Raw genomic sequence first — 25152 nt, 5'->3', positions numbered from 1 at the left:
CGTTTTTCTAAATATAAAAATATGCAGAACACTATCTAAAAATGCTTCTCTAGAAACATTTTGTCATCCTGGTCCACATGAATAATTCCCAGCATAGGAAATCAATAAGATTTATTATCTGAAACTGTCCAGCTGGATTGAAGATGCTTTTCTTATTATCTACTTTTCAGTATTTCATTTAAGAACATCTGGATTTAAATCCTTGCTTTCCCACAGACTAAGTGAATGACCATGGCCTCCCTTATGAAATGTTCCATGGATGTTCCTTTGAATACATGGAGTTGCTAGGAGAATAGGACTGTAGGACCAGAATTATCTCTTACATGGAAGTGCACTGGAAAGACCTTAGGAGTGCATGTGTATGTGTAGGTAGGTATATGCAAGAACTTTCTCTTGACATGACAAGGATGAATGTGCCTTGTTTCTCATGTCTGCAGTCTACTCCCTCCTTATAAACTGGAAACTTAATCCAGTTGACCAGCACCCAGGTGGACCACAGAATGTTTATGCCCTATAAGTTGAAACTCAAAAGCATGGCAGCCTGTTTTGTGAAGAGTAAACACATGCCAGTTCACCTGGATGCCAGCATTTGTATGTCACTAAGAATCCACTCTGCAGGGAGCCAAGGAAGTCAAAGCAACACATGGGTATGAGAAACAAGGTTCATTTTTTTTCAAAAGAAACAAATTTGTAGCAAGCATGATAGCCTGAATGCAGCTCAGATTAAGATTTATTGTTTCTCCACACCAGGCAAACACTGCCTACTTCAGCAAACTCTACAAAGACAACTGTGCAGTATTTATCAGTCACTCTGCATGATACATCTGCTGCAGAAGTCATTGATCAGAACTCATTTGCTAATTAGAAGCTGGATTTGAGCGAGTGCAATTCTCTCAAAAAATAATTACACTTTCTCAGAGCAAAGCTGAAACATAAGCCATTTTCTCATACCTGTACTTTCATAGGGACCAATCTGACTGTTGTTATGCGCACTTCCTGGGTCTCATGCCTCACAATGAGAGTGCGTGGACAGGAGACTGGTTCCCGCGGATCACAATGGTAGTTGTCTATATAGACCCCAAAATTGTCTATATGCTTGTTAATCTCTTCAACCAGGGTATAGGTACAATTGCCTTGGTAACTGTAGTACCAGCCATCAAATGTCTTATAATGAGGGTCTCCCCAGCCAGTGCAGTAGCCTTCAGAGAAATAACAGAATCTATTTAGCAGCACAAAGAAGAATATGAAAAAAAGTTTTGTAACAAGAAAACAAACACTCCTATTAACTCTTATGTAAAGAATGAAATAAGCGGGAAAATCCAGTTGGAGTTTATAACAGATTCAGTTTATAACAGATTCAGCAATTTTAAGTAAATTATTGTCAGCCACTTTTGCTAATATCAGGCCCTAATCCAGTGATAGCGAACCTTTTTGAGACCAAGAGCCCAAATTGCAACCCAAACCCCACTTATTTATCACAAAGTGCCAACCTGGTAATTTAACCTGAATGCTGAGGTTTTCGTTTAGAAAAAAAGGTTGGCTCCCTCTTCCTCCGCCCCACCTGCTCGAGCAGGGGCCAGCCTGCTCTAGCCTCCAGCAAGTCCCACGCACACCGCTCTGTGCCTCTCAAGCATCTCTGCCTTCTCTGCACCACCTGCCCCCCACGGGCAGCAACCACCCGGAGCACAGACACCAGGCCCGCCAGCCAAGTCCTCCCTGCTCACTGTAGTGCATGGACGTCGTGCTCAGTGCCCCAGGCCAGCCTAGATATGTGTGTGTGCGGGGGGTGATTTTCGACCCCCACATAACAAACTCTGTGTAAGCGGGCCCACAGAAAGGGCTCCGAGTACCACCTCTGGCACCCGTGCCACAGGTTCGCCATCACTGCCCTAATCCAATTTACAAGCTGATGTCTGTCAGAGAATGAGCTTGGCAGCAGGGAAAGCAGAACATTTCAACTGAATTCCTGACAGAAGTAGACTGGTTTAAAAGTTTACATTTTTCACAGTAGCTTTCCCCACTCATGGGAACACCTAAGAAACATTATATGTACACATGTGTGTATATATGTACTCACAATCACATTCCCAGTGCCAACAGCATCCATTGTCATCCATCACTCGCACAGGGGTAAGCCCATTGGAGCATTCGGGCTGAGGTGGTGGTTCGCACTTGACAGGAACCACCACAACTGTATTGTTGTCAAGGCATATGGCCTGGGTACACTCACATATCCACCAAGAGTCACCAGGCTGTATTTTGAGAAGACAAAAAGCAAATGAATGACACTTTTAACAGAGGAATGAAATTAATGACCAGATAGATACTAATTGTAGAAGATTTTAATATCTCAAAGTTCACAACTATATACATCTTCATTCTTCTGTTTAAAAATAAGTGTAATTTTAAACATATGGTACCCAGGACTAGAATTGTAAACATGCCTTCAGAGGGGGCCTAAATAGCTTCAAACCAAGTCAATTTGTGTGAAGTTACGACCAAATCACAAAATAGATGACACTTGTAACTGTAAATTTAAGATTGATGTCTTAAATTTAAGATTGATGTCTTGCAAATCCATGGACCACATCCCGTGCCATTTTGAGGGGTCTCCATCACTCACAAATGGTTTTGGGGACAAGACAGTATTCTATAGTGGGAAAGTAAAAGCCATATTTTATTAGGGGTGTTAGATTTTCTGGGTTAGTTTGGGAGTGTTCTAGCTTAAGAGATTCTTCTCACTCACCTAGCATCTGTGGCCAGCATCTTCAGACGATCCTCTGAAGATGCCAGCCACAGATGCAGGTGAAATGTCAGGAGAGAATGCTGCTAGAACACGGCCATACAGCCCGGAAACCACACAGCACCCCAGTGATTCTGGCCGTGAAAGCCTTTGACAATACATATTTCATTAGATGAACGTTGTTGGTTGTTCACTGAATCTGTTGCTTCCCACTTTTCCAATATGTTTGGTTCTCAGTGGCAGGCGACTAGTGGTGTTGAGCAAATTTAATCCTCTATAAATATATTCAGTTCATTTGTGCCACGTAAGTGAATGATTGCCATTTACTACTATCAGGAAAAATATAGAGGAATTAGTTACAATGAGGTTAAAACATAGCTCCACTCTTGAATTACGTAGCTTCATTCAGCAAGGATGTGAAGTAAGATGTAATGGATCTATTTATACAAATAATGCAATTATTATCTAAAGAAAAAATTATGCACAACAAAATTCTACATTCCTCTAACTACATTTTCCCCAGTATACTGTAATAGATCTGAACAGATCATCAACCATAGTAATTATCTTTATTATTCTCTTTTGTTCTTTAATACATATCAGAATTCATTTTGTATATTTTATTCTGTTTGGCAGGCGTGAGATGCTACTGGTATTGGGACTTGTGCAAACTGTGAATGGAACATGTATGTTGGGTGCTTGACACATAAAATAGGAAATGTTAAAACAACAGTACATATGAAATGAAGATAGGGTTTTTTTCCCATTTCAGTTACTCTTGCAGGTTCTCAAAAACCTTTTATTCTAAATAAGAGTTTAAAAAACAGCTTGATTATTTATAGAAGAGACAGAAAAAATATTCAAAATAACTCCATAACATCCCCATATTAATTACAATACTAAACAATTAAAATTGCTAACCTGGACAGTTCCATTTAAACATGGTTCTGGATGATGTGTTGTTGGGGCATTTGTGGTGCTTATTATGGTTGTAGATGGTATCACTGTACTTGTTGACTGCACTGTACTTGTAGTTGGCAGTGTTGTGCTTGCTGTGCTAGTTGTTGAAATTGCTGGGCTTGTAGATGTGGGACAATCCCAATAGAAAAACTCTATCTCACACTGCATGGAGCAGTTCGCAAGAAAACAAGTATCTCCATGACCGCCTGTTTCAATATCTTGACCTACAGATTAAAAGAAAGAATTCAACTGAAATTGTAACTTTTAAAAATGATTTGTTTTCTCTGAAAATAAGTAATTTCCTCCAAGTTATACTTTTAAATGAGAGAGAAGTAAAACCAATTCTTGGATATTTGTAGAATTGCCTATTCTCTGAAACTGCGGGGAAACATTTCCGCTAAAATTGCAGTGCATTACAAAGGATTTCCTCCCTCTGACTGAGAAATTCTTTGAATCCATTATATATTAATTTAAGTGACAAACTCCCTGAAAATCACATCTACTGGCATCAATTTAAGTGTATATTCACTAAAATTCCATCACATTCTGCAGCTGAAAAATCTAAAATCTGAAACTGAAATTTGGCAACAATCTATTTTGGCTGACATAAAGCACATTTTAGTTTTAAATAAAGCAAATTTCAGTTTTAAACTATGAAATCAGTAAATATTATTTACTACAGACCAAGCCCATTTATTTGTTTGAAAATATGAAATTATGCGCTCCAAAGTTTATAAAATGCTTGATTTCAACATGATTTTTAAAAATTATGCTGTGAAAATTAATGACTAGTATGTATCCAGCCATGAAGTTCTTCTGTTCTCAGAAGTGGGCATGACAATGGCTGCTAATTTTCCCCTTCATCCACTTTGATCCCCATATTTTTCCTGAGGATCCACTGATCCCAGGATCAAAAATTTATAGGCCCTCACTGGACTGCAGCAAGAATGGGAGGAGGGATGCTCTTTCTCTGCAAAGCACTGGTGAAGCTCCCAGGGGACGGGGGGTGCCATGCACTGGGCACATGGATTTGGGTCACGTGGGGGCGCAAAATTCCCTGGCCCCTCCCCCTTCCCCCGTGCCCCCCCTTGCAGCGCCCCCCCCACACACACATACACTTTAGGAAACCGAGCAGGCTGCAGAACAGGCCTGCCTGTGTGGGAACTACATTTTCCAGAATACCCTGGGAAATTTAATTCCCACCAGAACAGGACTCCAGCCTGCTTGGTTTCCCAAAGTAAGTGGTGGGGGTGGGGGTAGTGGAGGTGGGGGTGGGGGCACCACAGGGGGGAGGTGTGCGCGAAAAAGCCAGAGTGTGCACCGGGCGCACTCGGGCCCAGCTACGCCTCTGCTGCAAAGTGAACCGATGATTGAATATGCACCAGTGGACATACACACTAGGAAGACATTTTTTCTCTTCCTTCCTAATAGTTCCCTGATGTCTGTGGAATTAACAGTGGAATTCTAAACAGTTACATGCTTCTAAACCCATTAGCTTAAATGAACTTTGAATTGAACTGTTTAGAATTGAACTCATTTCACTTTATCGCTCAACTGGAAGAGATTCCATGGTAGTAGTCACAATTGATTTAACACAAGGTATCACAAAAATGAATTCACCTGGTTTCATTTGGGTCTTTTAAAGAGTACAAGAAAAACCAAAAAGAGATCAAATAAAAGACTTTCCTTAAAAAAAACACTATAATGTAATAAATTAGGTTTCTCAAAGATAAAAAAGAGACATCCATCCCTAGCCCACTCCCACTAGCAACAGTGGAAGAAAAAAGTACAATTTTTTTATCTGGTTTCTAAAAAAGCTAAGGTTATATTTCCAACCATGCCAAAAAAGGACAGTTATAAAATCCACATTGTAAATGTATGTACGGGCATTTTCACAATGCAGTGCAAAATGTATGCTTGTGTCTACTGGAAACAATTTCATTTCATATTTCTTGGAAATAATTATGAAATTTGAGACTGAAGCAAGCCTCAACTGAATTCAGTGGGACACACATTTACCAGTGTATTCAGTTTTACCATCCTTATCTGCTGGCATATTCAACCTGCAGAAAGAATAATTTCAATGGCTGGCAATATTAAAGGAACACGTAAGATTTTTGACCTACAAATTTAGAAACACTTAGTTGCTTTTAGCTTTATATTTTATATGGCTTCTAAAATAATATTATATAAAATTGGCACAGTACAATATTACTTCCATACACATTTCCGTAACCTGAAGGTTAAATGAATAGGAAAAACAATGATTTAATCTCAAACAAACACAAACAAATATATTCACCTGGCTCATATGTTATTTCATTATATTCACAGTGGCATTGTGTAGAGGTACCCGTTGTTGTTGTTGTAATATGTGTGGTTGTGGGCAGTGTTGTGGTTTCAGTTGGGGTGGGGGTAGGAGGTGCTGTAGTTGTACTTGGTGTCTGAGTAGAGGTGGTGGTTGTGGATGTGGTGGGTGCCTCTGTAGGTGTGGAAGAAATCGGGTTGTGGTTGTGGTTCCAGCTGCGGGGTAGGAGGTGCTGTAGTTGTAATTCTGGTGTCTGAGCAGAAGCGGTATTGTGGATGTGGCTGTGGTGGCAGCCTCTGTAGGTGTGGCTTTCGTGGTGGCAGTGTTGTGCTTCGTGGTTTCAGCTGGGGTGGGGGCAGGAGGTGCCAGTTGTACCTGGTGTCCGAGCAGAAGTGGCGGTTGCGGATGTGGTTGCGGTGGGTGCCCCTGTAGGTGTGGCTGTAGGCAGTGTTGTGGTTGTGGCTCTCAGCTGCGGGGCAGGAGGCGCCGTAGCTGGTACCCCTGCGTCCGAGTGGAGGTGGGTGGCTGGATGTGGCTGTGGTGGGCGCCTCTGTAGGTGTGGTTGTGGGTCGTGTTGTGGTTTCAGCTGGGCGGGGCAGGAGGCGCTGCAGCCGTACCTGGGTGTCCGGAGCAGAAGCGGTGGTTGTGGATATGGCTGTGGGTGGGTGCCCCAGTAGGCGTGGTTGTGGGCAGTGCTGTGGTCTCCAGCTGGGGTGGGGCAGTAGGATGCGCCAGGCTGTACTTGGTGTCTGAGTAGAAGCGGTGGTTGTGGATGTGGTTGTAGTGGGTGCCGCTGGCGACGTGGCTGCGGGCAGTGCCAGGTTTCAGCTGGGGTGGGGGTAGGAGGTGCCGTAGCTGGGTACTTGGTGTCCGAGCAGAAGTGGTGGCTGTGGGATGTGGTTGCAGCGGCGCCTCTGCAGACGTGGTTGTGGGCAGTGTTGTGGTTTCAGTTGGGGTGGGGGCAGGAGGTGCCGTAGCTGCACCTTCTGGTGTCCGAGCAGAAGCGGTGGCTGGTGGATATGGCTGTGGTGGGTGCCTCTGCAGGCGTGGCTGTGCTGGCAGTGCTGCGGCTCCAGCTGGGGCGGGGCAGGAGGCGCCCGTAGTTGTACTTGGTGTCTGAGTAGAAGTGGTGGTTGTGGATGTGGTTGTAGTGGGTGCCTCTGTAGATGTGGTTGTGGGCAGTGTTGTGGTTTCAGTTGGGGTGGGGGTAGGAGGTGCTGTAGTTGTACTTGGTGTCTGAGTAGAAGTGGTGGTTGTGGATGTGGTTGTGGTGGGTGTCTCTGTAGGTGTGGTTGTGGGCAGTGTTGTGGTTTCAGTTGGGGTGGGGGTAGGAGGTGCTGTAGTTGTACTTGGTGTCTGAGTAGAAGTGGTGGTTGTGGATGTGGTTGTGGTGGGTGTCTCTGTAGGTGTGGTTGTGGGCAGTGTTGTGGTTTCAGTTGGGGTGGGGGTAGGAGGTGCTGTAGTTGTACTTGGTGTCTGAGTAGAAGTGGTGGTTGTGGATGTGGTTGTGGTGGGTGCCTCTGTAGGTGTGGTTGTGGGCAGTGTTGTGGTTGTGGTTTCAGTTGGGGTGGGGGTAGGAGGTGCTGTAGTTGTACTTGGTGTCTGAGTAGAAGTGGTGGTTGTGGATGTGGTTGTGGTGGGTGCCTCTGAGATGTATTGTAAGCAAAAAGGTGGTTGTGGTTTCAGTTGGGGTGGGGGTAGGAGGTGCTGTAGTTGTACTTGGTGTCTGAGTAGAAGTGGTGGTTGTGGATGTGGTTGTGGTGGGTGTCTCTGTAGGTGTGGTTGTGGGCAGTGTTGTGGTTTCAGTTGGGGTGGGGGTAGGAGGTGCTGTAGTTGTACTTGGTGTCTGAGTAGAAGTGGTGGTTGTGGATGTGGTTGTGGTGGGTGCCTCTGTAGGTGTGGTTGTGGGCAGTGTTGTGGTTTCAGTTGGGGTGGGGGTAGGAGGTGCTGTAGTTGTACTTGGTGTCTGAGTAGAAGTGGTGGTTGTGGATGTGGTTGTGGTGGGTGCCTCTGTAGATGTGGTTGTGGGCAGTGTTGTGGTTGTGGTTTCAGTTGGGGTGGGGGTAGGAGGTGCTGTAGTTGTACTTGGTGTCTGAGTGGAAGTGGTGGTGGTTGTAGTTGTTGGCTCAGTCTCAGTGGTACTGGGATGCTTTGTGGGGGTGGTTGTTCCCAGGGTGGTTGTAGTGGTCTGGACTGTTGTTGTCTCTATGAAACAGGAATAAAATATACTGGTTAAAATAGAGCAGAAAAATGTGTCATTTAACTAGTTAGAGTAAACTCTTTTGATGTATTAAAATAGTGGAAATAGCACTGATTATATGGAAAATAACTGTTAACTGTTTCTGCAATTTCAAAATACTTTGACCAGATGTTTTCCACAGGTGCAGGGAAATGCAATTTAATACTTCAACTTTCTCACCATCTGCAGCAGCAGCAGCATTAAAGTCACTGTTCCAGGGGCCCTCTGTCCCTCAGGAACATTATTTCAGTGTGCATTTCAGGCTGCCTCAAAAAGGAGAAGGTGAGGAAATTGTGCTCTTGAGTCCAAACCCCTCAAGTAATGGAAAACTCCAGGGATCTAAGTCATAATCTTGAAACAAACATATCCCATTGAAATAACTGTTTATTCCACATGCCCATGTATGTGGATATAATCAGTTAACTGATTGATTGATTAATACATCTAAAAATAAATTGTTAACAGTCAAAATTGGAAGTCATCATTTTTAATTTTATTATACATGTGTATACTAAATTTAATTTCAAGTTATTTCAAACCTTTCCACTATGTATGTTGGGAGGAAAGGTGCCAAGGTATAGCCTGATGATTTTGGAAGCTAAGCAGGGTCAGTACTAGGAAGGGAGATCTCCAAGGAAGACTCTGCAGAAGAAGGGAATGCCAAATCATGGCAAATAATCTCTGCTTCTCATGAGTAAGGTTGAAAGAATGCATGTTATTATAATTTTGGGTCATAGAACTAAAATATGTAACATTAGTGGCAGCTGTAAAAGCATCTTTTTTCAAAATTTACAAACTAAAATTAGGTCCAGAACCAGTGAATGAATCATTAGGGCAGTATTCTGCATGATAACTTCAGGACGTGCACATTCTTAATACATTTCATAGAGATATCATAGAGATAAATAATGTGGTTAATTTCAGAAATCCAAAACGAGACGCAAACCTATCCATGAATTTTTATACTAATGTTTTGAAATTAAGAAATGAATCTATACTTCTGTGGATGGATAATTACCTAGTGTCCATGGTGGTTCTGGTTCCTCAGTTGTACATGGTATTGTTGTTCCTGCTAAAGATAAACACTGGAGTAGTTTCAAGTGAATCATACATATAGTTCTAACCCTAAATTAAGAGATATTTGTTAATCACATGAAGCTGCTGTGCACTGAATCATTAAGGTCAGCATTAGCTATGCAGACAAGCAGCAATATTGTCTATAGGGTCAGTGTAGTGTATTCTGACAAGCAGCTCTTTAGAGTCTCAGGTACTGGCACTCAGAACAAAGCATCCAACCTGATAATTTTCATTTGAGAGACTGCTGGAATTTGGGAATGTTTGTATCTAACACAGAACTTCTAAAATTGAGATATTTCCCTTCCCCATATACAAAAGGTTTTCACTGAGCCCTAATCAAGATATGCTGTGCAGCTGTGAATCTCTTAATGCTCTACAGAGAGTTTCTTGCTTATGAAAAAATTCCATGCATTGACTAAGGCAAATATTCAGGTTGCTACTCAAAAACAATATTTAAAAAACTTCAAGGGAAGTTGTACCAGCAAATTGTAGTAGATCCTGACAAGAGTTCTCAAAAGCAATAGCAAGACACGAAGCTTTACACATGGCTCAAGCAAAATCTGATTGCCAAATGTAATACCGCTCCAAATGACAGTCACATCTCCAACATCTAAAAACTGACTATACTATAAGAAGTTCAGAATACATTTCCAAATTTGTTACCTGTGGTTGATCCTGAAGTGGTGGAAGTAGTTGTTGGAGCTGAGGTGGTTGTTGTGGTAGATGGAGAGGTGGTGGTGCTGGTTGTTGGTTCTGGGGTTGTTGTTGTGGTAGTTGGGGAGGTGGTGGTGCTGGTTGTTGTTTCCTGGGTGGGGGTTGGAGTTGGGGTGGTTGTTGTTGTAGATGGTGAGGTGGTGGTGCTGGTTGTTGTTTCCTGGGTGGGGGTTGGAGTTGGGGTGGTTGTTGTTGTAGATGGTGAGGTGGTGGTGCTGGTTGTTGGTTCTGGGGTGGGGGTTGTGGTAGATGGGGAGGTGGTGGTGCTGGTTGTTGTTTCCTGGGTGGGGGTTGGAGTTGGGGTGGTTGTTGTTGTAGATGGTGAGGTGGTGGTGCTGGTTGTTGGTTCTGGGGTGGGGGTTGTAGTAGATGGTGTAGTAGTAGTTGTTGTTGTGATGCTTGTGGTTGAAGATCCACATATAATTTTGCAGCAGTATATGTTAATCTCATAGTTGAGACAAACATTATCAGGCACCACAGGCCCTGGAACCTGATCTTTGTTGTTACAGACCAGTCCAGTCGAAATATCACATTGCACTTTTTGGCCCAACTCTTGGAAGGAGAGATGAGGATATTTTACTGCTCGGCAAGATATATTCAGAGGGTTTGTACAGATGTCTATCCCGTGTGCTCTGATGTTGTCATATGTTTCGTAATCACCACCTTGTGGACCATAAGAGGGGAAACTGACATCTATCCAGTTGGACCATTCACAGATTTCAGTACTGGGAGTACATATGGCTGCAAGAAAACAGAGACAGAGAGAACTGTTACATTGCAGATTGTTCTGAAAGCAGTACATCAAGCCCATTCAAGCTGGAAGCCTGCGAAGACTTTCAAGGACACCTCATGTCCCCCTGTATCTCTTTCCACACACTATTTGCTCTTTCTCTGCTTCTGGCAACTTCCACATCTTCACTTTTCCTGACTTCCTTCTCTAATTCCCACCTACTCAAGAGCCTACTTTTTCTCTGTCCTCCATCTTCATGTCATTTATAGTTCATTTCTCCCCCAGATTATTTCCCAGTGAACCCAGCGTGGCTTACAATATTCTTTTTCTTCTCTTTCATTTTATCCTCAGAACAAATCTGTGAGATTAATTAGGCTACGTGTCTGCCCAAACGCACCCAGTGAGCTTCTATGGCTGCTTGGTGATTTGAATCTGGGTATCAGAACAAATCTGAAACACTAATCACTACATTTCACTGGGTGTCATGGGCCAGCTGCTGTTGAACAGTAGCAAGTAGTCAAACATGCATAAGTCATGCAAGCTAGATAAGTCAACGTAATTATTGCATGTGAAAATCTTGGTTGTGATCTCAGCCTAAGGTAAATTATAACAGTAATCAGTTCTGTGATTAAAACACAGATTAGTAATTTTGCCTTAACGATGGTTTATATTATTCTATAAAAATGTAATATTCTATATTAAATACATTGCACTGAATAATATTTAGAAGCAAGTAACAACAATATATACAGGTCACTATGTTATAGATGTTTTCTTCTCCAGCCCTTTGCACTTTCGTTTGAGACTGTTAGGCTGGTGGAGAAACTTCATGCAACTGGTAAAAATTGTTATGTCAGGAAAAATACTGTAATAAAGTCACTTCAAATAAACCAAAAATTCATTGCTCAAGATATCCAATGAATTTCAAGGGAAATTATACTAGTGACTTTGGTGGATTCTGACATTTAAAAATGCCTGATCTTTTTTTTACAAGAGGCAAACAGTCCAATTCAGAGCAGGCCGTGGGCAAGGATATTGCCACTTCAGTACAGCCCTGGCCACTCCAGAAAATTTTCCCATGGCACAGGAAGCCCAGAATTTTTTTTAAAAAAAATCCTCTGGAGATCCCCATAGGGGATAGCACAAATGCCCCATGGAAATGTGATGTGTCTCTGAGCCAGCCCCTTCCAGTGAACAGGGGCTTGGTGGGTAGTGGACACTGACTAAGGTTGGTTTCACCCTCTGGCCTGCCCAAGAATGTCCCCACCAAGCCAACACAGCTAAGGATGGCATGAGAGCTCTTATGTGAGGCCAGGTGCCACAGCTGCTTTGCGTAGGGTGATGCAGCAACCAGGCAGCAGCCATTTTGCCCCTCTGCCAGGGTAAGTTTCCCAGGAAGGGCATTTCCACTGGGGTAAGCCTACAACATCTCCAGTGGGGGATTAGCTCCATCTCTGGATTGGGCTGTTGAATTCTCAGTTGTGATTAGGGTTGGTCAATACTAAAAAAATTCGGTAAAATTCGGATTTGGGTATTTTGGGGCATAAAATGATTTGTATGCCCGAATCCGAATCATAGCCGATTCGGATATGCCCGAAAATTCGGGTAAATCCGAAAAATTCGGGTCCGTTTTATTATTTTTTTGAATTTTTGGTGTTTTTACACGTTTTGGCCTGCAGGGGGTGCAATTTTAAAGCTAGCAGCACTAAACTTTCAGGATATCATCTGGAGACTGTCCTGATGATTCTCCCCAAGTTTGGTGCAGTTTGGTTTAGGGGGGACAAAGTTATTGACCCTCAAAAGGGGTGCCCCGTCCCCCATTGTTTCCAATGGAAGCTAACAGGAAATGGGGGCTACACTTTTGAAGGTCCATAACTTTGGACCCCCTGAACCAAACTTCACCAAACTTGGGGAGTATCATAGGGACAGTACTTGTATGATACCCTGAAATTCTGGTGACAGTAGCTCTAAAACTGCACCCCTCATAGTCACCCAAAAAATTTCCCCAGATTCTGTGCTCTGTAGTGGCTGGCTGGCTCCATTGCAGCCAATGGGAAATTTCTGTGGGAGGGCTGTGGAGTGCACATTTCTCATGGTAAACCCACAAAACTTTCAGGGTATCTTCAGGAGAGTCTCTTCATGACACCGTCCAGGTTTGGTGACCGTTGCTTCAAGGGGTTCAATGTTATGGGTAGGGTCCATCTCCCACTGCCCCCATAAGCAAAGTTCCTCAAACCTGGATGGTGTCATCCAAAGACTCTCCTGAAGATTCCCTGAACATTTTGTGACTGTACCTTGATAAATGTGCACCCCACAGCCCTCCACCAGAAATTTCCCATTGACAGCAATGCAGCTAAGTCACTGCAGAAAAAAGAATCTTGGACAAATTTGTGGGGGTGCCTGCAGGGGTGCATTTTTAGACATATCAGCACCAAAATATCAGGGTATCATCAGGAGACTGTCCTGATGACACCCCCCAAGCTTGGTGCAGTTTGGTTTAGGGGGGCCAAAGTTATGGACCCTCAAAATGGTAGCCACCAATTTCCCAGCTTTCATTGGAAACAACAATGGGGGATAGAGGCCCCCCCTGAGGGTCCATAACTTTGCCCCCCCTGAACCAAACTGCACTAAACTTGGGGGGTGCCATCAGGACAGTCTCCTGATGATACCCTGAAATCTGAGGTACACTAGCTTTAAAAAAAAATTCCGGTTTTCATACTTCAACGCCTCCTGCAACATGAAGTCTGCTGCTGGAGTGAGTGAGCGGTGAAACACGCAAACCAGCATTTTTAAAGCTAGTGACACCTAACTTTCAGGGTATTATCAGGGAGACTGTCCTGATGATATTCTCTGTGCCTGGTGCAGTTTGGTTCAGGGGTTTCAAAGTTATGGACTCCTCAAAGGTGTAGCCCCCATCCCCTATCAGCTACCACTGGAAACAATGGGGGATAGCTTGTAACTCTTTTGAGGGTCCATACCTGAGGTTCAAACTGCACCAAACTTGGGTGTGGGCAACATCGGGACAGTCACCCGATGATACCCTGATAATTTATGCCGAGAGATCTCAAAATGCGTCCCCTGCAGGCAGCCAGATGTTTGCCAAAGAGCATTCTGTAGTGACTTAGCTGTATTGCTGTCAATGATGAATTTCTCTGGTAGAGGGCTGTGAGGGGTACACTTCTGGAGAGCTTGGTCACAAAACTTTCAGGGTGTCTTGGGACTAGGAGAGTCTCTAGAGGACACCATCCAGGTTTGGGAAATTTTTGCTTCAGGGGGTTGTTCCTATGGGACTCCAAAAAGGGTAGGGTCCATCTCCCACCGCCCCCTGGAGCACAGTTCACAAAAGCTGGATGGTCTCATCCAGAGACTCTCCTGAAGATACCCTGAAAGTTTTGTGGGTTTACCATGAAAAATGTGCACTCCACAGCCCTCTATCAGAAATTCCCTATTGACAGTAATGCAGCTAAGTCACTGCAGAACAGAGAATCTTGTGCAAATTTCTGGGGGTGCCTGCAGGGGATGTATTTGTAGATGTATTGTTACCAATATTTCAGTGTATCATCAGGAGACTTTCCTGATGATGCCCTCCAAGTTTGGTGCAGTTTGGTTCAGGGGGGGCAAAGTTATGGACCCTCAAAAGGGTAGCCTCATCTCCTTAGTTCCCATTGGAAAGAATGGGGGATAGGGACACCCCTTTTGGGGGTCCATAACTTTGGCCCCCCTAAACTAAACTGCACCAAACTTGGAGGGTATCATCATGACAGTCCCCCGATGATACCCTGAAATTTTGGTGCTGATATGTTTACAAATGCGCCCCCTGCAGGCCGAAACGTGAAAAAAACACCAAAAAATAAAACCGCAATTCGGCTGGTGATCCGAATCCCATGGATTCGGATCTGTTAGGATTCGGACAGCTCAGATTCGGCCCCTGCTCATCCGAATCCGTCCGAATCAGTGCAGATTCGGTAAAAATTTGGATTTGGACTGTCCGAATCTCCAACCCTAGTTGTGATCCACTTTCACTTTTTGTTTTATCTTCTTCTGTACCCTGCATGCATGCACCCTTTGGTCCTTCTCTTTCATTCCTCAGGATCCTGCTGTTTTATTATCATTCTCCCTCTATTGAGTAATCCTGACTTTGAATTCTCAATATTCTGAAGCTTCAGTGTGTTGTTTAGTTTATGGTATCATGACCACTTCATCCTTGTGACATCTCCTCTGTTCAGCAAATTGAGTCAGAGGTCTCATCACTGTTACAAAATTTCTAGATGTACTGTAATACATAAGCCCCCATTTCAAAGAATGCTTGAATAGAATCAGTACAGTTTTAAAAGCCTGAGCTAATCAGATTCTCTGTTGCATCACTATCTAGGTTACTAAAAGCAGTTTTGCAGCATCTTATGACCTGTTGGTCTCTTATGGCATTTGCAAACAAACACCTGCTTTATTGGGTACATGAAGTGCAGTGAGGACCAGGGACATCTATGTGGTACACAGATGCATCCACATATAGGCTTAAGAACACTGGAAGTATATATAATTGCTAGTGAATTGGTACAATATGAAGATATGAAACAGAGAAAATCTGGTGCAGTTCTCCTAATTGGCAGAGGTATAATGATGACTAAATGATTTGTTCATGTTTCTGTCATGAACAAAGGAGTAACAGACAAAGCGAGCCATCAGGTCCAAACTACAATCCCCACATTATCCTCTCCGTGGTTATACAGTATGTGTTCCTAAAAGCAAATATGCAATGTGTCTGATGCTATAATATATTTTTTTGCACTTGAACTTACTTGAGGAAGCTGTTGTCATCGGTGAGGTGACAAAAATCAAACAGGAAAAGAAAAAAGAAATATCAATGTAACTATCCATCAGTTTCCAAGTGAATATTATTGCATGTTAAATTCACATTCATGACTTCAAAGGTAAAATATTTTAATTCATTAAGAGCTGATGTTAAATCCCTGCAATGTGATACTTCTTAGGGCTAGTCTTTATCATGCTTTCCTTGCAAAAATGAACTTTCTCCGTCTTCTGAAAGCATACACCTGCATAGACAAATCTACTGGTTTGTCTAGGAAAACACAGATGTTCTCAAAATCTCAGCCAGTGTCATTTGCATTACATGATGGTATAACACAAAAGCCATTACTTAAGTAAAATAGTTAGATGCCATTTTTGATTGCTAAATATAAACAACCCAAATCCAGCAGCCATTTGGGAAAAATTATAAATAAAATTCATTGTTTAATTTAGATATAACAAATATGTAGTAGCCTTTGTTCTGTGCCTTACTAAGGCTTAGTTGTTATAATGACAAACCATAATTTGCTGATGTTTTAAAAAGTCTGGGGGGGAGGGTCTTCAAGCATATCCTTTCTTCCCTTACACGTAGCTAACCAATGCATTATTTCTATTTTCCTTACATAAGAAAAGCCCTGTTGGATCAAACCAGAGGTACATTTAGTTTAGCATGCTGTTTGACACAGTGGCCAAACAAGTCATCCATGGCAAACCATCTTAAATGATCTACCATGGCTTGTACTTTCTATGCAAAGGGGGATCCTAAACCATGAGTCTTGAGTTGAAGGAAAAGTGCAAACCAGCAATTGCCAGTTTTGATGAAACAGTAAACTATAAGTTCTTATGTTCTTACAGGTTTCATGAAAGCAGAGAACTCATTAGATAGATGCATGTAAAAAGAGAAGGGCATGAACAATCCCAAGGATTCTCTAGGCTTCTTTACATAGTATCAAGCTATTGTATGTATAACTACTGAAAGTATCATTTATCATTTCAGGAGGGTAGCCATGTTGTTTTGCACAAGAAGAGTAAAATTCGAATCCAGTAGTATCTTAAATACCAACAAGATTTCCAAGGTATAAGCTTTTGAGAGCCAAAGCCCTCTTCATCTCTTTAGAATATAATTTCTGTAGAATGATGATCTCTGTTACCACAGCCTTTGCCTGCACAATATTTCACTGTTCTAGGTGATTGGTTCATTCACACAAAGCAGAACTAGGAAGCAATAATCAGCTCATTACCTGAAGTGGTTGGGGCAGTAGTTGTGGTAGGGGTAGGAGTAGTAGTTGCTGTAGTGGTAGTTGGTGTGGTTGTAGTGGTTGTAGTGGTAGATGGTGTAGTAGTAGTTGTGGTTGTAGTTGTAGTGGAAGGTGTGTTTTCACAAATTATATCACAACAGTTAACTCGTATCTCATAGTTATAGCAAAGTCTCCAGAGGCTCTGATCCTGGTCTTCATTTCTACAAATGAACCCGTAAGTAACATTACATTCCACTTTCTGTCCCAGTTCTTCCAGACTTTGTTCAGGTGAATCTTTAGCCCTACATTCGATATTTTGGGGGGCTGAACAAAAACTGGTTCCATGTTTCTTCCTTATGGCTTCATAAGTCTCATAGTCACCACCACCTGGCTCATCTTTGGGAAAACTAACATCATACCATTGACTCCATTGGCAGTATTCATAGCATTGTGCTGTAAAAAAAGTGAAAATCATTTGCTTGAGTTTTTATTGACAGCTGTTCAGTTTTCCTTCATGAAGCAATCTCAATCATATCATCAAAGTAGATATTCAATAATTTTTGGTCTTATTAATGAAACAGGTATAATAAATATGTAATCATAAATATGATTTTGTGATTAGTTATACTGGCTATTTGAAATGCTGAACATTCATAAGACTGAGGTCTATGCTGATATCTTTTACATGAAATAAAATATGCTTTCCTATTTCAGCCTATGAGAAGCGAACACATAACGTGTATTCTAAATATTCTAAAGCAGTATCTCTCTGAAAGCAGGAAGGGGGGATAATATAGTCTGATCTTAGATCTCAGAAGCTAAGTGGGATCAGTACTTGGCTGGGAGATGACCAAGGAAGGCTTCACAGAGGAAGGCACTGGCAAACCATCTCTGCTTCTCACTTGCCTAAAAAACTCCTTGCTGGGATCACCATAAGTTGACTGTGACTTAATAGCCCTTTACATACATATGTATCTCCGAATAACAGTTTGTAAAAGAAAAGCAATTGGGACAGGGAGTGCTATCTTCAAGTCCTATGTGTGCTACTGGCCATGGAGATAGCTGACTGACCATTACTGGAACCAGAACAGTGAGCAACTGCTATCTTTGCTGAGGAAATAATACCCCACGAGGACAACACAGATAAGTGGGCAGTCATCTTCCTGTACTTCAATTGGTCACCTCAAAATAAGTCCCAAAATATGCTTGGAAAATAATATACTCTAACCAAGCACTTCTTCCTCATACCCTAGACCTGGTACATAAGATCCCACTAAATTTTTCTTAGTTTCAATGACTGTTTTCTAGTTTATGAATTAATGCCTATCTTTATGTCTTATCCCTTTGATTTGGCAACTTAACTGCCCCTATGTTACAGGTGTGGGTTTTGACCTTTAAGGCCTTACAAGGTGTGGGTTTTGACCTTTAAGGCCTTACACGGCCTGGGATCCTCGTACCTTAGAGACCGCATTACCCCATATGCCCCTACTCGGCCTCTGCGCTCGGCAGAGGCCAATTTGCTGGTGGTTCCTGGCCCCTCAATGATGCGGCTGGCCTCCACAAGGGCCAGGACCTTTAAGGCTCTGGCCCCGGCCTGGTGGAACACCCTTCCTCCAGCTGTCCGGGCCCTGCGGGCCCTTGGTGAATTCTGCAGGGCCTGGAAGACTGAGTTGTTCCACCAGGCCTTTAGAGTGCCCAGTTGCTGAGGTGCGCCCCCCGTCCTTTGCTTTGCTCCTCTGCTCCCTAATTTTTACAGTTCCATTCTTATATACATATTTGTTATCCTTTTTAGGGAGGAGTCCGGCCGTTCCCTCCTTTTGGGGAGGTTTTAATGAATTGGGTCATGGGACGCTGTTACTATTGTTTTGTTTTGACCGCTGTTTAAATGGTTTTTAATGGTTTTTAATGGATTTTAGTAAACGGTCACTATTGTGACCCTTGTTACATGTTGTATACATATTGATATTGTTGTACACCGGCCAGAGCCCCTCTGGGATGGGGCGGTCTATAAATTTAAATAATGAATAAAGAAAGAAAGAAAGAAGTGACCATATGAAGTTGTTTTACACTGAGCCAGACCATTGATGTAGCTAGCCCATTTTTATCTACTTGAAGTGCTACAGGATTTTTACATGTAGTTCCCCACTCCAGTACTATATTTTAAACTTCTTTTGCTAAAGACAGAAACTGAATCTGAGACCTTATGTGTACATAGCAGTGACTCTGTCACCAAACCAAGCTGTGACCTATCCTCAATGTCCTGATTCAGACTTACTTGTTGAAGATATGGACGTTGTGGTGAAAGCTAGAATAGGAAAAAAAGACACATATTACTGTGCAGTCCTAAGAATTCTGGAGAAGATGATAATTTGGCATTGAGAAGGATTCACATCATGTTAGGGCATCACATTTACCATTTGTTAGTTTCACACATCAAAGTAATCAAAGCTACACTTGTAGATACAAAATATACTTTATGTAAAATAACTTTCTCCAAAGATAATAGTTTCAGAGGTCAGCCATGTTTGTCTGCAGTAGAAAAGTTAGATTTGGGTCAAGTAACACTTTAGAGATCAACAAGATTTTGGGGATATAAGCTTTCAAGAGTCTCAATTATCTTTGTCAGTTTTGACTCCAAAAAGAGAATTAACAAATATGCATTAACATTTCAAGCTTACCTGTAGTAGTAGAAGAGGGGGTCATTGAAGTGGTAGTGATGGGAGCTGAAGTTGTGCTCTCACACAAGTATGGATTTGAAGGCACCATAGTGTTATTGTCTTTACACGTTAAAAAGTAACAGAATGATCCATTTTTCGCAATAATGGTATCTCCTATACCATAATCTGTATCATTATAACAGCAGTCTGCAAGAAGGAAACCAGTATGTTAAATTGTTCTCTGTATACCCATAAATGAAAAAGATCAAAATGTAAAACAATTCATGCAATTATAGTGTTTTCTCCTGTAAAAGCTTTAATTCTGAGTAAACCTGTTTATTTAATTTGCTGATAATTGGGATACTGTTTCAGTCAAATTGGAAGTAAGTCCTCAATAAGTATGCTTAGGATCAAATTTTAAGAATGTTAAAACAAAATCTATGAAGTACATGAATCTATGGCCGCTTCCGCACGGAGGCGAAAGGGCTTGGGTCAGCGTAACCAACGCTGACCCGACGACGCCAGGACCATCCGCATGGATGGTCCCAGAAAGAACCGGGAAGACGGCGCCACTGGGTGCCGTCGCCCGGTGGACTTACTGTTCCTGCGGCCCTCCGGTGCGTCGCCGGGGCCTGGGGACACGGCTCCCCTGCCCTGCGCTCCTGCTTCAGCGTCGCAGAGCAGGGGGGCGTATCCCCAGGCCCCGGCGACGCGCCGGAGGGCCGGAGACCAGGTAAGTGAAGGGAGGGAGTGGGGGGGAAGGCGCCTTGGAGCTGCTGCCGTTCGCACGGCAGTGGCTCCAAGCTGGCATTTCCCAACAACCTCGCTCCCCAAGCGAGGTTGGGAAATGCCGGCTTCGCGCTGGTCAGGCGGCATGGCTGCGCAGCAGCTGCGCCCCCTGTGTGAATGGTGGCCTGGGGATGGCGTTTTTGTCTCATTTGTTAACAGGATAGAAATTCATATGAATGACAGCACTGCATATTTCCGGTATTCAACATCTGTCCTATGCAACTTGGGATTTTCCTGCAGAAAAGCAGGTCCCATACTATAACTGATAACTATGAATGAGATCTTAATAAATAACCCTGTTCATAAGCATGGTTATAAAATGTTATTTTAACTCTCCCAATGATCTGGGGCAAATTTCCCACCCCTAATTGTTCTTCCTTATTGTCTCTAGAATGCTTTCCTCTTATTACGTTGTCACCAGTACAGTAGTAGTGTTTCTGAAGTACAACTAATAACCTCTTACAGTTTGCTTTCTATAAACAAGAAAGCACCTTGGAAACAAACAAACAAACAAATAAATCTATGCTTTTTGCCTTTGGGGTAATTTTTATATCCCCAAACTCACTGAACATGTTGGGGTAAAAACAGCCCAGGATTCATTTAGGAAACTCTGATCTAGGGAAGTATTTTACATTATCTGTAGAGATACACCCTTTCATGACAACCTGGAAACTATTTCTCTTACCAAAGAGATATATATTCAAGAATTATAAAAATTCCCCTTTTAAAATGGATGAAATTTTATGAGTTGTCTAGTACATTTGGTTCAAATCATAGTTTTCATCATTCCAAGAAAAAATTGTAGCTTAGTAAAGGAACCATGCTGCTATGAATTATTCAATATACAAACGAGGAAATCTACACAAAACAAACATTTTGTGTCATTCTTTCAAGCTCTAGATGTGTTAGTGTTATGATATACGGTATTTTTTGACACATCAAACAAAAAGTGTTTTGTGGAACTTGTTCTACCCCCTGATACGCTGGGATTCTGCTTGGGGTAGAAACATACCTCAAATGCAATATGTGTCAGTTTTTTAGGGGGTTGTTAGATATTTTTTCTAACAAGCATAATTAAACATTTTATATAAACACAGTGAGTTGGACACTGTGGTCTGGAAAGGCTCTACCAAAAGCTATTGTTAGATAGAAGAGGGACACTGCTAAGAAAAATCCACTATAATATTGGTAATTCTGCTAACATGAGCAGTTACCCAAAATCTACAACAATGATTCCCAGAAGAAATATAAGGGAAAGTCTATGCATTCTTCTGTGTTGTTTTGTATTTACTATTTATTTTGTATGCAGGAACAGTAACAAGAAATATACCGTTTTTGAGGCTACAGTTCAGTCTTCCTGCTTGGACGCAGATACTGAAATTTAAAAAAATAGATTGAAATGTTTGAAGACATGTATTTATTTGTTTGATTTGTACATATTCAGCCATCAGTGGCTGTTACAGAAACTTATAATACTAAAATATTTAAAATTGTAACATGATTTAATAATTAAAAGCATCAATTGTATAATATAATAACTAATATATATAAAATAACTTAATAGTAGAATAAATAACATATATGGTAATAATTTAATAAAACAGATCCAAAACTAAGTATGTGAAATCAAAAAATGCTAAGCATTGTTATTAACAGTTAAAAATATCACCTAATACAATGAACTTGGAAGATGGTCATACACACACACAAACCAATAGAGTGAGAAAGAAACAGAGGAAATGTCAATAATATGCAGATTTTAAATATGGCCTGCTTTACCAGGCTGTTTGTTGTAAGGGATTCTGATGTACATATATAATGTTTGAAAACTTAGAATAAAGAAATTCTCACATGAAAATGTATTATCTCTACTCACAAATTTAATAGGGGAGAGATTCCATTTTAAGCAACAGGTCAGTGGGAAAATGTCAAGGCTAATTTAATTCCCAGTACTGAAAAGCATTCCTGTTCAGGAAATGGACTAGTAACAGGCCTATAAGCCAACAGTATTATGTATCAACAGAAGCACTGTTCGAGTCAAATTAAATGTAATAGCAGTAATGGGTTCATCCTGTGGCCTCTGTGGCCATTTTAGAAGCAACTGTAGTTTTTTTTAAAAAAAATGTAGCAGGGCCCCAATCTGGATTGGGAATATTATGTGGAGGCCCAAGAAACTCTTGATCCCCAGCATGTGCCCTTTCAACAGTCAAAACAGACATTGGGGTTATTTCTTCACCTGAAACAGGGTGGGAGCAGAGAACAAGAACTCTTGGGTCTGCTGCACACCTGATCTGGATAAGGACCTCACGCCAATTTTTAAAGAACTAGAACTGCTTCTTAAATGGCATCAATTAACAGAGGAAGAACCTGTGGTTGTCACTTTTAGTTTGGTTCTTACTCCATCCCATTGTATTCTCACTTACCATTTCTCACATGGCTCATCTGTGGGTACTGGACTGCCAGGTGGATAGTATATGTCATCAACATAGCAACCACAAAGATCCTCAGTCTCACAGCGGTTGGTCTCTTCAATGAAGACAGGCTTCTCGGGAGGACATCGAGGATAGCAACCTATTGTGCACAAAATGATCAACGGGTAATATATAGATAACATAACACTGCATGAGGGATGCAATCAAAGGACACTGGGTTTGGTGGAAATTTTCAACTGATACAATATGGCGGGGGGGGGGGGATTCAGCCTGAGTGGCCAAGTTTGCCAACAGCAATATACTGGAGCAGAAACAGCTGTGCTGCCAAAAATGCCTGCAGTTTGAGCCCTCAGTTAAATGAACTCCTCTGTCTTGTTTCTCTTTGATGATCGTCAGCCCACACTCTTCAGGCTTTAACATTACTGCGCAACTCATCAATTCAAGAATCAGCTTATTAGAAATAAGCTGGCAATTTGGTAAGGGTTTTTTTATCCACCAATATTCACCATTTCCTTTCCAGTTGGAACAAAACAGTGGGGCTAATTGTTCAGAAACAAGGTTGATTGTTGAAGTCTATCCTACTCCAGGAAGGTCCTCAGTTCTGCAATCCCACTGTTTGACAAGACAACTGTGTGAAGAAGATTGTTTTCTGATAAGTTTGAGTGTTTGTATTGGTCTATAAAATTTCAGAGCTACATAGTTGGGGGGAAAATGTTTCAGCCCACTAAGTGAAAACTGTATTCCAAAATATTAAGATATTTTTAGCAACCAAGAGCTGTCTTTAACAGGTAGCTTCTTACCTTCCAAATATGGAACTGAAAAGTTGGTGCTAATGTTGTTAAGGATCTTGCACGTTAGAACATCACTTCCACAAGGCTCATAGTGCCATTCACATATATCCGTAGGATTGTAGTAGTCACAAAAGATTGCTGACAGAAGAACAAACAATAATCAGAAAACCAGTAGTAGAAGTATTTTGGATAAATGGGCATTTTTGAATGAGCCAGGTATAGAAAGTTACATATAAGTAAGTTTAATTGATATAATGTATGCCAACCGAGAAATACGTAATATTCAATACTTACGGCATATATCAGGAGTCCTCCAAAATACACAGGCTTCTGCTTTGATACATTCTTGTGCATAGGCAGCGACCGCAGTACAGAAACATTCACAATCCCCACCAGAGTCACAGGCACACGCATCATGTACACAAGCATCATAAAATGGTTCTGGGGCTACCTATTAGGAAAGCACAGGACAAAAGAGTTGCAACTGATCTATTATATTATCTAGGGATTACCTACTCAAATCCTCTGTTCTAAAACAAAATCCTACATCCACCATGATCTACAACCATGAATTTCATGATTGTCAGTACATTTGAATGTTATTAGGCATGTTTCTGGCACATCCTTGGCACATTAACACCCTCTCCCCACTGCAGAACAACGCACATCACTGAGGCACCAAAAACATAAGAAACATCTTACCAACATGAACATTTCACTAATTTCAGTCAGAAAAAACTTTAACAGTGCAGTTCAAAACACAGCCATATCTTTCTAAGCCCTTTGAAGTCAGCAGATTTAAAATAATATAACTGCTTAAAATTGCACAGGCAGGCAGGCTAGTAACATTCTGTATGTTTGAAGCAAAACATTTGGTTCTATATGGAAAACATTTCAGCAACTTTTAAAATTTTATTTATCCTGGCAATGTTTATCAAAATAAGACTCAGAGAGCAAAAAAGGAGGACCCGGAGTTCCATATGTAGCCGAAAACTACAGATTATGCATAGTTCAGTCTCCATTGCTCAGTGACATTATGCTAAATATGAGCTCTGAAGATATCATCTCCTTGATGAAACTTTCTTCACAAGTCATTCCAAGGAGTGGTGAGCCTCATGATTTGATTTATATTGAGCTCTTTCCAAATCAGTAAGGTATTTAGGTCCTATTGAACTCAAAATCATTGCCAACATACCTAAATGTTGCTATTCATCTTTGTGGTAGCACCCCAAGGATGCCAGACAATCTTTGGAACTACATTTTCCATGGTTCTAGGTTCATGACAACAGTTGATGACTGAGATTCCACAGTTACTATGAACCTCCTTAATTATTTTCCCATCAGGACCAGTTCCAGCAGTTGGAAGGTCCTAGGAAGAGTGCCCAGGGTACCCTTCTTCTCCTCTGACCATCACCAGAACCCTCAGTTATATATTCCTTTTAGCCCATTCCCTCCATCCCTTCCCTCCCCTGAACATTTGTGACCCTTCCCACTGACCATATATCTTTTGCCCAATGGTGCTAAGAAGTGTGTACAGATGGGAACACCACCACTGCACCCACCAGAATGCTGTCACTGAACACCATCATTCTCTGGCAGAATGTGGCTGGGGCTCTGTGTAGAGGGCCCTCCTACAACCCCTGGCAGTTGACACCAGCCCTGCTA

General features: G+C 41.9%; 1 protein-coding gene across 1 annotated transcript in view; it reads right to left on the bottom strand.

Moving 5' to 3' along the window:
- Window positions 1-25152, bottom strand: part of MUC2 (mucin 2, oligomeric mucus/gel-forming) — a 77401-nt gene that overhangs the window by 21685 nt on the left and 30564 nt on the right. Inside the window, exons 24-39 of the mRNA XM_048484569.1 lie at window positions 23782-23934; window positions 23497-23625; window positions 22688-22835; window positions 21595-21638; window positions 19497-19682; window positions 19094-19123; window positions 16822-17271; window positions 15571-15579; window positions 9991-10782; window positions 9269-9322; window positions 7689-8216; window positions 6629-7657; window positions 6006-6353; window positions 3665-3927; window positions 2078-2252; window positions 952-1199 (exon numbers count right to left, since the gene is read on the bottom strand). Coding sequence (XP_048340526.1) covers window positions 952-1199; window positions 2078-2252; window positions 3665-3927; window positions 6006-6353; window positions 6629-7657; window positions 7689-8216; window positions 9269-9322; window positions 9991-10782; window positions 15571-15579; window positions 16822-17271; window positions 19094-19123; window positions 19497-19682; window positions 21595-21638; window positions 22688-22835; window positions 23497-23625; window positions 23782-23934 — 4586 coding nt within the window. The remainder of the gene's footprint in view (window positions 1-951; window positions 1200-2077; window positions 2253-3664; window positions 3928-6005; window positions 6354-6628; window positions 7658-7688; window positions 8217-9268; window positions 9323-9990; window positions 10783-15570; window positions 15580-16821; window positions 17272-19093; window positions 19124-19496; window positions 19683-21594; window positions 21639-22687; window positions 22836-23496; window positions 23626-23781; window positions 23935-25152) is intronic.

The sequence above is a fragment of the Sphaerodactylus townsendi genome, linkage group LG02, assembly GCF_021028975.2.
Source record: "Sphaerodactylus townsendi isolate TG3544 linkage group LG02, MPM_Stown_v2.3, whole genome shotgun sequence".
NCBI classification, from domain to species: Eukaryota; Metazoa; Chordata; class Lepidosauria; order Squamata; family Sphaerodactylidae; genus Sphaerodactylus; species Sphaerodactylus townsendi.
The sequence above is the reverse complement of the archived record's forward strand: the minus strand, read 5'-3'. Positions and strand labels throughout refer to the sequence as shown.